Consider the following 12,405-nt stretch of genomic DNA (forward strand, 5'->3'; position numbering starts at 1 on the left):
ACCAGAGGCGAAGCTTCCTTTTACATCTATTCAGTTATGAGGGCTAAGAAAACTTCCGTGTGTATTCGAGGCTAGATATATATAAAGCCTGCTGCAGTTTCCACGATATGCATCTGAGGAAGTGAGCTGTAGCTCACGAAAGCTTATGCTCTAATAAATTGGTTAGTCTCTAAGGTGCCACAAGTCCTCCTTTTCTTTTTGCGAATACAGACTAACACGGCTGCTACTCTGAAACCTGAAACAAAACAGTGGAACTGAAAGGCTAGTTATGGGCCTCTGTGAATGTGCATAAGTCCTGAGTGTTAAGTCAGAATTCATGAAGTGGGACATGATGAAAATTTGGATTAGAAGGGAGATGTGGTGATAAGTGTCCTTCTGTTAAGCATAATTTAAAAAGAGGCCTGACATACTAAAGATGTGCGAAAGGCTGTTGTCAAGATGCTGAAGTGTTCCTCATTCCTGCCAGTTGGCCTGGGTTCAACAGCATTTACAGCTGAAAGTGGGATGGGCAGTTGTTTACAGTGCTTGGTCAATAGCTGCTGCAGAGCAGCTCACTGTGCTATTACAGAGAAAATTGGAATTGGAAAAGTGAAATGTATCCAGTGACTGTACTTTAAAGTTGAATGAAGTCCAAACCCACATCTGATAAATATGACAGTTGACTTGTGCATTTTATATATATATATATATATTACACACACACACACACTTTGGAATATTTTGGCCTTTCTATAGCTTAAACTGACATCTGAGAGGCTTCAGAAAAATGTAGCCTAGGGTCTCGAATCAAAAATGTAAATTTCTGCATTGTGAAACATACATAGTATGCTTTGAGACTTTAATAGAGATCCTGATATTTTTACTTCCCAAACAAACTACGTGCACCCTACATTTTCAGTGGGGAATCATTAAAGCAAATGTGAGGATGTCATCTTCCCAGGTTTACTCTCATAATCTTGAGGCTGCCTGACCTTGTGATTTAAAGTGAGCACAGATACAAACCTGGGGCAGAGGCAGAGCAACATTTACTAGCTGTCATGTTAAACTGTTGGGTTTTGCCCCAAATACAGGAATTGTTCCCTTTATTTGAAATGAGTACCCTTTGCTGCTTATTAGATAGTTTCTCTTTCATAGAGTGTAAAACCTCATCCCTCCTGTTGAGAATATTAGTAATGACAGTGTTTATAATGTTAAAATATAGTTTAAAAGCCGACTTCTGCAGTTTGTCGTATACTGGTTAATATGGCTGTAAAGAGGAGATGAATGTGGCTACTTTTCTGAGTCTATTACTCAGGGGGCCTGTAAATTTGATTGGCTGTTACAATTCTAGCAGAATCATTCGATTTGAGAGCAATAGAAAGATAAGATATCCAATTACCCAAATGATTTGCAGGGTTAGCCAACGTTGTCATGGAGACGCGAGTTGGAACAAATTAAATTTTAAGCAATAAAATAATCTTAAAGCACGTCTGGGAACAAGAAAATTTGGCAGTGGCACTTACCTGAATTGAATCTTAGCTTGACACGCTGTTGTTTGACATTGATATACTGTGGGGGCCTCAACTTTTAAATGGCATGTTGTCTTCATGTTTTTTTCTTTTTGCAGCCATTGCCAAAACAAGGGCCTGTATTAGTTGTAAATAAATGGTTATTAATAATATATGCTTATCTCAGTGCTCAACCTGAATTCAATAATGCTTATGAACAGCAGAGTTCATAGAGTGTTAAACTTAAATATTAAAAAGCCTCAAATGATTTAAGTTTTCAGCTTGTTATATTAAAAAAAAATGATTTGCAACTAGCATTTTTTAGTGTCTTTAAATAACAATTTTTTAGCAGGCATACTGGAAACTAAGAAGTTTGGAAGTGCCTCTTTGTTGTGGTGGTGGTGGTGATGGGACTTATGAGTTATGAACACATTTTTTGTTTTTTAGGATCTTGATTTTTTGAAAAGCATAAAAGCTTCACTATGTGTACTGTGTTGCTTTTTCAGCAATGCTGCAGGAATATGAGAAAATACATACCTCTGAACTTCGACTGATGAAGAATACAATTTGTAAACAGAATTGTGATGTGTGAAACTATTTTTTTTATAATTAATGCAATGTTTAACTGATTCCTGGTTTCCAGCATGGATTTAAAACAGTCAAGTGAGTCCCATAAAGAGCTTTTATCCACGTCTGTTAGACAGATGGAGATGAAAATTGGTCTGAGGTCAAGCCATTTGCAACATTCTCACATCCTTCGATTTTCATCTCATCCTCTCCACAGATCATCTCAAATGATTCAGTAATGACCAAGAGTGCAACATTGACCTTTATTCCCTGGTGGGTTAGGGTTACACAATATAAATGGCTGGAAGTACTTTCCTTCATCCAGAAGTTCAGTGCTGTGATTGGCCTTCCATGTGGGGAAGTGCAAATGAAGGCAGAGTACTTAAATTTAGTTTCTAATGCTGTTGTAAACTTGAATTGACAGTCTATAATTTTTGTCCTTGTGTGTGTGTCTGTCTGTGGTTTTTTTCTTTAAGATACTAGTTCCAACCTTGTCACACACTAGGATGCCTTTTATAAACAAGATAAATTTGGATAACTTGATTAGTCACTAAATTTATTTTTAAGGCCACTTCTAAATGTAATTAATTAGCTTTGGTCTAACGGGCAAAAACTTGACACAATAGGACCAGTTTTCTTCTTTTAGATTTTATCACTTGTATGCCTGCATTTCACATGCTTTTTTGTTTTTACTTTTTTAAAGCTGCTTTTGTCCTACAATAGAATTCTGGTGTAACAGTTGAAATATATTAGTGACTAGTTACTCTAAAGTGGGTTTAATCTAGTAATTCCTGTAAAAGATTATTTTTGCTATTTCATGATTTACAAAGAATACATAAGAATATGCTCTTGATAAGCCACACTAAGGGTCAAGTCCTGGTCCCAGTGAAGTCAGTGGGAGTCTTGCAAATGGTCATCTTGCAACACTTTCTATGAATAACTTTATTTTTCTGCCACCTGCCCAACTTTATGTCTGGAGAGACTTCATGTATAGTACGCAAACTTGTTCGAATCACAGATGTCCTTGGAAAAGCTGCAGAGTAACAGCCGTATTAGTCTGTATCTGCAAAAAGAAAAGGAGTACTTGTGGCACCTTTAGAGGCTAACCAATTTATTTGAGCATAAGCTTCCGTGAGCTACAACTCACTTCATCAGATGCTGTAGCTCACGAAAGCTTATGCTCAAATAAATTTGTTAGTCTCTAAGGTGCCACAAGTACTCCTTTTCTTTTTGTCCTTGGAAAAGGTGCAGAACATCTGTAGTTGTAGCGATCTTTTATTTTAACATGGACTGTAGGTTCATTTTAAAGCAAAGACAAGTGTTTTTTGAATATCAGGTTTTTATATTTTAGACTCTAGCACCTTTGGCAAAGAATTTACTTTTTAAATTATAAGAAGACTAACTGAGATTTGGATATTTATTCCTATTACTCCTCTTAAACTGACCTCCACATTATCATTGCATTCTAAAATGGATATGAAATGTGGCATAGAAAACTGAATAATTATAAGGAGGTTAAAAGGCCACAAATGTGGCATGCAAAATCCTGCTCTCACAAGCTTAACATACACCAGAATCAGACTGAATGCTTTCATATCTTGATCTAGTTTTGTGACCTACAGAGTGCTATTTTCAGATCTATGTGAAAAGAGAAGTCTGCCCCCAAAGTACACTAACCACAGTGTTTCTACATGATATGCTGCTAATGTTTTTTTATTTTTCAATTTGGGCTCTAAGTTTTGAGGTGCCTTTTGAAAACAGATAATGGTATTGAATGACAATATTTAACACGTCTTATTAAATATTCCAAATATATGATTTAAGATAAAGTTGGTTGAGATCTGATGTATCATTTACAGGGCTAGAGGTGGTTTTCATGGATCCTTGTTGCTAAGGACACTTACGCCCTGTCTATACTTGTAGAATACACTTAATAAATAAAATTATTGCATTATTAACATATGGTTAGTTCCTACAGTGTTACCTATGTTGGGTGCCCTAGTGTAAAAAGTTCACTTGCCTTATACTATATGTTGACTTGCCCCAGTCAGAGGAGACTTATGTAACACTGATTCAAAATGCCTGGTGTGCCCTCTATCCTAGGGCTTCTCCTAACATTACTAGGAAAGATGAGCTAGTGGTGGTAATGGTGAGAACTTGAAGTATTTTTCTTGTGTAGCTAAGGCCTGATATGGGGGTGATGTCTTTTAAGATTACATTGCGCTTTTTCCTCTCTCACCTCCAAAGCAAAAACTAGCAGCTTCCAAAAGAAATGGTTGGTTTCAGCATGGGCTTGTATATTATGCTTTTTAAAAACAAGAAAAATTGTTTGCAGGTTGTATTTTAGAGTACAGAATCATCCGCTGGATCATTTGTGAAAAATTTTATTAGTATTAAACATCCTTGTACAATATGGAATAAATAAATACTGTTGTATGGGTACAAACACTGCTTTATTAAGTGCTTAAAAAGATCTGTATGACAGAATCTTATACAGGAATAAGCATGGCTGCTTTGTTTTTTGTCATTTATGTCAAGAATGCAACTATAGCAAAATGACACATTAAAAATACAAACACTTATGCTTAGCAACAGTTAGGTCAAAATATTTGTCATTAATTAGAAGGAACCAAGGCAAAAAAAATTATATGAAGACAACACTGCAGGCTCAGCTTCACTTTGCAAAATGCAGCTGAATTCCTTCATGTTAATTTTAATGATGCTTCAAAAAGGAGGGCAGCACTTTGAATCAGGGGTCTGACAAGCTTGTCATTTGCAAATAAATCAAAAGACCACCATTGCAACAGCAAGAACCAATGAATGGAGTTGCTTTGTCATTCTTTGATAGGCCCCACACTCAAGCCTGCTATTAAAAATGAATGTATTCAAGAGGCTCTGCATTAAGAACATAAACAATTAAGGGCACTTTAGATGTTCTGCTAAGAGCTGCCATACAGATACAAGAGATTTCACATGCAATGCAGGCCTGTGCAGTCTGCTTTGCCAGTGAGCCAAAGAGAACATGGGCCATTAGTGTTCATGTCTGTGCACAAGTATCTTTCTGCATGAATTTTTTTACCCCTCATTGTTGGTCTTCAGGCTTACATAGGGCAGTTAAAACAATCTGAGGATAGCTGCATCAAATGGGAGACTTCCCCCAAGAAACTGTTAAAAGAACACTTTTAGCAACTGCCAGATGACTAAATATAAATATATATCTTTATAAGCCTCAAAAATTGGTGACTTACGTCATGATTAGCTAAACCATTCAGACTCTCTTAAAGGATTTGAGTTCTGGTTTCCAAGCATATTTCTTTCTAGGAGAATTGTGATGTGAGTTTGTTCTTGCAATAATGGATTTAAATGGCTGTAGTCCTCCCTGGATCTGCATTTGAAATGTTCACAATTGGCAATTGTATTGGAACACAGAATACACTCGTGTTCTTTCCTGGATTGCTAAATGAGCAACTAATATTCTTTACAAGGTAATAACGTGGTGGAGGTGAATATATAGAAACTGAACTAACTCATTACTTGTATACTTCTAGGTAGCCTAAGTTCATGGGAAATTTTTTTTTTTTTTTTTTTAAAACCCTTGGGGAAGGAAGACTTCAGAGGAGCCGGGGCGAAGTTAAGTGTACTGTGGTCACTAGTCATGCTTCCAGTGTTTGAGAGAGGAAACTGACAGTTTGGATATTAAATAATCCCTTTAATAGATCAATTTAGCTGTTAATGGATTTTTGGTGGCTACTTGAACAATCTCTTTCTCTGAACTGAAATTTCTAACTTTCTGTATTTTAAAAGGTCCCTACAGGCAGGTGCAAAGGAAAATTACTCATTTGGTACATGAGTCTGAATAGAGAATCATTGTTACAATAATGTCAAAATAGAAAAACGTATACGTTACGTATATTTATACGTATACGTAAATGTATATGTTAAATATTGTGGTATTATCTATGGATATTGTAGGAATTGTGAATGTTGTGGCTAGATGTACATGATGACTATTTATTTCTCATCAATATATGTGTTACATGGTTTAGTCATTTTAATCTTTCAAGCTTAAACTTTCCAAGCTTTATATGTTCCTGAAGATACATTTTAAAAACAAAGTTTTGTTTGATTTGAGAGGATGGTGAAATCTGTGATGGGTGAAACTTGTTTTTTCCTATGTTAGTAAGCTCTTGAAACTTGGCATATTCTGGTGAAAATCGGTTTTGATTTATCAGCCCTTGAGAATTTCACTCTATAGATATGGAGTCAACTTTTTCATGAACCTTGTTGCAAAGGTGATACAATAGGCAGCGAAGGCAAGCTAGATTGTGCATGATATTACATAACTGGGTTAACTATTCATCCTTTAGTTCCCTGATCTAAAACAATTTCCAGGCATTTTGGTGAAATGAACAATAAATGGGGTCATCAGCCTACTGTTCCATTATCCCTACCAAAATACCTACTTTGCTTAATACTGTATTTGGGGCATGTCCATAGGAGTTGAGGGAAGATGGGAGGGAGGGGCCTCAAAAGACCACTAATGGGCTCACAGAAGACTTATAAATTATGATTGCTAGGGTCTTCAGTAGCAAAGGGTGGGTTTGTAGGGGTGTGAACTTAAAAAAAACAAAAACAAACCCCAAACCATACCCAGACAATGTTAAGGGTTTTGCTTCCCCATTGTTTAGGTTCAGAAGGGACTTTTGGATGAGACCAAGAACAGATATCTCTTCACTCCCCTTCGTCTCAGTGCACATGTTCATATGCTGACTCTTTGGTTTCAGGTTTGCTGTTGTGGTTATTCTAGTAGACACTTTTGCAGGGCCTTGGGAAATATGTAGGCGTGTGCATCACCAGAACAGTCCCTGGGTGCTGCTCTTATGCTAGCATGTGATTGGCAGTGGTGCTGTCTATCCATAGTTTAATCCTATGAACGTAAAGTTGAAAATTAGACATTTCTTTTTCAGCTGTAGTAATAAATGTTAATTTTTACAATACTAGGGCCAGTGTCATAAAATGAAAATGATTTTCAAATTGATGGTGCCCCTTTGAAGTAGTAAGTTCCCATTTTTAACATGAAGAAATTGGTCCAATAAAAGATACTACCTCACCTACCTTGTCTCATGTTTTAACAACTAACCTTTCAATGTACAGTAAAAGGTGACATCAAGAATTAAGAGTTGAGGGGAACAGTGGAAGCAGTGCATTTAAAAAAACCCCCCAAAACCTTTTATTGATTTTTTTTGTTCATGTCACAAATCTCTCGTAACGTTTATTTGATTGAACTATGTAAATATCTTAAAGTTCCACAAATTCTGAAATACAGATTAGATCTAAACTAATTCTCAAAGACTTCAGAAATAATAGAAACACTTCAGTGATGTAAGGTCAGAAGGCGGATTATTTTCCCCCAGTATCAAGAGATTCACATTTGTCTGACCCATTTAGTGGTTTTTTAGAGAAAAGAAATCTGAAAATTCCATGAGAATGTTAAATTTCATGGAGAACTACTTGGAACCAAAAAGTTATCAGCAGTCCTGTTGTCTTGCTTTACTGACTTCGAACCATTTTTCATTCAATTTCTTTAATTCCTGTATATGCACAGAAGGCCCAAACCTCAAAGTGTGAGACTGGTGTTTTATGGCAAATATTTTAGAAAACTTGCTTTAAAAAACACATAATTAATCCAAAAAAGCAAAATCTCTAATCAGTTACAGTAAAGGATTACAGGCCAGAGAACTTAGACCAGTAGTTCTCAAACTTTTGTACTGGTGACCCCTTTCACATAGCAAGCCTCTGAGTGCGACCCCCCCACCCCTTATAAATTAAAAACCCTTTTTTATATATTTAACCCCATCACAAATGCTGGCTGCAAAGCGGGGTTTGGGGTGGAGGATGACAGCTCGTGACCCCCCCCCAGTTTGAGAACCCCAGACTTACTCTTCTGACCAAAACTGCTTTTCACCTGAAACGAGAACTCATCTCCTCCCATCCTGAAAACAAAGGACTCATGACCTAATTTTAATTAGGTCATTCATTCGATCAGGAACTATATATTAACACTCCTCTCTCATGGGGATGCAAGCCCATTACACAGCAGTCTACTGGCATCCTAATTGCTGGCAGATCTCCATCTCAGGAGGGGCAAGTGTGTGGGGAACATCCTGAAAAGAGAGAGTTTTGGTAACCACGTATGCAACTAACACTTACGTAAAATGCACATAATGCACAAACTGGCCAACAATAGCTTGATCATTTTTAAACCTGCTACAGACACATAACAGCTTTCCTATATGACTGTTGCTATTCATTTTTTATTTGGATTGCACTATCACTGAAGGCTCCAGTCAGACTCTGCCCTTCTGGACTAAGAATGCAAACAAAATTATCTCCACTCCCCCCGCCAACATTTATTTAAATAAAAAAGCTGTTTCTGGGCACTTACCTTTCCTTCCCATTCCACAGGATGACAAGAGAAGCAGCCACCCCTTCCTCCTCCGAGGAAAGGGAATTGCCTGCCTCCTTTCCACCCTCTCACCCCTTTAAAAAAAAATTCACGTTAAGGGAATACTATTGCTTGTGCTAGTCTTCAGTGGAACAGCTATCAAGTAACTGCCTGCTGGTCCCTGATTCTCTGCTTCAGCTCTGATGCAGGCTATAGGGCCCTGGGACTACTTTAACTTGCATCAGCTGGCTATAGTTCCCTAGGATGCTAAGCTCAGTGCATTCCCCTTCTCCAGCCTCCCTGCCAAGGGTTGTGGAGAGGGGAGCATTCAGACAATTCTACCAGTTCTGCACCCGTTGGGCACTACTGTACACCCAGGGAATCCCCAGCAGGGACTTGCAGGTGGCTTCCACGTCTCTTGTGCTTCCTGGGTGGTGCAAAGAGCAGAATTGGGCAGAAAATCTCCTAGGATCATTAGGGTGGTTGGGTGAGGGGGAGGTTCAGTGATTGACTCACAGCAGAATCTTCAGCTGTGAACTGCAGCTAAGATCTTTGAGTAAGAGTTCCTCTATTCACCATAATATTGGAATTTGACTTCAGGTAAATGGATGGGGAATCCTTGCTATCAACAGACAGATGGGGATCTGGGTTCTTCTGATACTGACTTGCTGCAAGTTGGAGGACACTTATTGTATAATTAATAGGTGTGTAGAGAGGTATAAATGTCTTAAATTCTGTAAATAAAAAAGATGAATGTCAATGACAGTTGGGAGTAGAATTTGGGAGTTCCTGGTCCCCCAGCGGAGGGGGGGGTGGGGGTGGGGGTGGGGGCGGCATATGCTCCACTCTAGACTGTGCTGTGTCTGAGAAGGAAGGTAAAAACATCCTTTCCCTTTTCCATTTTAATGGAAGTCTTGCAAAATTGATAATGAAGTATTTGAGATTTGCCTCTTAAGTTCTGAACTCTACTGTCTTCAATGATACTGATCATTTTCTCCTCTGCTGTTTCTCCTTTGGTTTTTACAATTCTGTAATCTTGTTCTGATAAGTTATCCACTGCTTCAGTGATTCCTTATCCTTGCCATGCCCCTTGTATGTTTGCCCTCAGGGTTCTGTTCCCTCCTTCATCTGCTCCATTATTTCAATTGTTCCTAAATGGATGTTTCCCAAATCAATATCTCTGCCCTGTCTTGCACCTGTCTCTTTGGTATTTCGTATACACTCCTGATTCTATCTTGCTGTCTCAAAACTTCCTAATCTCTTCACTGTCCCTTCTCTATTAGATCAGTTTCTTCATTAGCTGCTTCTTTTACCACCTTCTCAGTCTTCATTTTCAAGGTCCTGTAAATTTTTTTCCTACCTCCATGTCTATTATTATTTCTTTCAGCTCTCAGTCCTCTGTTGCTTTCTGCTCCTTTTGTCCATGTCACATTCTTCATGCCCTTCTGTCATGCTGCCTGCCTCTACATACCTGCCAAGCACCCTCTCCTCTTTCATATGCACCTCTTCAGTAATCCTTCCTGCTGTATCTTTTCCATCCTCTCCATTATTTGAACTGTGTTCTTTTTTTTCTTAACTTTTAAATGGTAAATTCTTCATGGCAAACAATACATCTTGCTCTCTAAAAGCATTGTCTAAACTTACAGCACCTGATAAAAATCACATGAAAGGATATTCACTTCACACGCCATTTTCATAGAACACTGTTCTGTGCAACTTGGTAAATTGAGTAATAAATCTGCCTTTTAAAAGGTTTTAGCTTGTGTTGGATTTGAACAAATCCTTTACTTGTTAATGACTTATAAAGACCAGATTTTTTTCTTAAATGTATATAGAGATTAGGTACTTGAGACATAGCAGATGTCCGAGAGTAATGAACTAGGTCAGTGGCCTGATTAGGGACCTATTAGTAATCATTTATACTTTCACTAGGCATCTTTATGAATTTTTACAGTGCTTGTACTTAATATATGACCCTATAAAGTAGCTGATATATGATAACATACCTCATCCATGTTTAAACCAAAATAGTTACTTTTTTTTTTCCTATAGACAGAAATCGCCAAGAGATTGAATACTATTTGTGCACAAGTCATCCCGTTTTTGTCTCAGGAAGTAAGTAAAACTGTTCAGCTGTTAAAGTGCAATTATGTTGCTTCTCTGTTTGCAAATTAGCTAGTTTTAAGATGTTAATTTTATCACAATGCTCAAGTGTGAGGAACATCTGTTATAGCTGAAGTGTGCAAACCCCCCCCTTACTAATTTGGTCTAACATCTGAGTTTAAACTGAAAAACTGGTGACAATAGCTCAACCTCAAATTAATTCTCTTCAGGAAAAACTATAAAATAACAAAACAATTTTTTGTTTTCATTTTTAATGACAATGCTAAGTTCTACTTAATAGTCAAGTGTTAAGTTCTGTGTAAATAAGAATGTTGGCCTTCAGTACAAAAATATTCAGATATTATTTTTGGGTAGGTAACACACAGTTGGTAACTCAAATACAAAATGTTGTTCAAGGGTATAAAACATTGCTTGACTACAACTGTAGCATATTAAAGACTACTTCTGTTCAGTTTTGGAATCTGCTTTGGATTAGACTAGTTGATGCTCTTGTTAGATTAAATGTAGGAAGCTGCCTCGTCTTTTTGTTGATACCTCCACTGTGTTCATTATATTAGATGCAGGAGTTATAAATGACTTATAAAACAGACACTAGTTTAAAGTTGTCAGAACCTTCTCATCTCAGTTGGAAACTAATGATTTAGTTCCTAGAAGATATTCTCTTCAAAAGTTTTCAACGTTTGTTACCTTTATGACTTTTGCCTCACTCTTAAACAATGAGTAACAAATGGCATAAGATGACCTATAATAGATAACCTGGGCTTCTGTCTTATTGTGCAAATTTCTGTACAGAAACTTTCTGTGCATACTGCAAATGTTTCTGGTCTCGATTTTTATGGGGTGGTAAGAGGAGAAGCTGGTATAGCTGTTCAACAGCTTGATAACACAAATTTTAATTTTTTTTTTTTTTAAATAGCATCAGCAGCAAGTCGCCCAAGCAGTAGAACGTGCCAAACAAGTGACCATGGCTGAACTAAATGCCATCATCGGGGTACGTGGCCTTCCAGGTCTACCTCCTACAGTGTGTATAACCAGCTTTCATTTCTTATTGCTTTGGTCGATTTAAAATAAACTTGAGAATTTTTTGATATCTAATTCTGTTTCGATACCTAATATTGTTGCTCAAACTTATTTGACTTGGCTCACTCAGATTTTCGAGGAGGTAGAATTAACAGCAGCTTATTTTGTAACAGAATGGCTTTTCATTCCCTGCACCCATATATTATATCAAAACCTTTGTTGCAAGAAAGACCAGGGAGTTTGGGAAAGATTTATTATCTATTGATCGTGGGTATTGTATGCTACTTGATCTAAGTTACCTTTGTTTTGCCTCCTGCTTTTTGTGACATTTGAGTTTTTGGAACCTGTACAACTATTCAGTCTTCTTCCTTTTCCTTTCTTCTGCATCTTTCATGAATTTTAAAGTAGCAGGCTAATGAAAAGAAACTTCTCTTGCTTTTGAAGTAGTATTAATTGTCTGACATAATGTTCTAATAGCCTTTCACCAAGTTTGTGCTTCTAACTATGCTGAAATAAGTTAATACTACTAGCTTGTGACTGGTTGTCAATCACAAGTCATTTGTTTTGCATTAATGAAGTCTCTGAACCGTGCATTCCTTCCACTGCATGAGTTCATTTTCCCCATCACTAAGTCTAGAATATATCTCATGTTTTCTGCCCTTCCAGACTAAGTGAAAGAAGTAGCGGAAACAAGAAGCCGTCCTTTCTGATTTTATTCATATGTGAGCGCCTTGAGCGGATTCAAATTACTCATTTATCAAT

At 37.3% G+C, this 12,405-nt stretch overlaps 1 protein-coding gene across 3 annotated transcripts in view; it reads left to right on the forward strand.

Annotated features, from left to right (window-relative positions):
* Positions 1-12,405, forward strand: part of TLE1 (TLE family member 1, transcriptional corepressor) — a 93,085-nt gene that overhangs the window by 11,498 nt on the left and 69,182 nt on the right. The window contains exons 5-6 of one of the 3 annotated variants that reach the window (XM_084629088.1): positions 10,552-10,614; positions 11,540-11,644. The exons of 1 other annotated variant lie outside the window; for it this stretch is intronic. In XM_084629088.1, the coding sequence (XP_084485214.1) occupies positions 10,552-10,614; positions 11,540-11,644 (168 nt within the window). The remainder of the gene's footprint in view (positions 1-10,551; positions 10,615-11,539; positions 11,645-12,405) is intronic. One more of the 3 variants, XM_084629089.1, reaches the window with a different exon arrangement.

This window comes from Lepidochelys olivacea (genome assembly GCF_965140295.1).
Source record: "Lepidochelys olivacea isolate rLepOli2 genome assembly, chromosome: 5".
In the NCBI taxonomy this organism is placed as follows: Eukaryota; Metazoa; Chordata; order Testudines; family Cheloniidae; genus Lepidochelys; species Lepidochelys olivacea.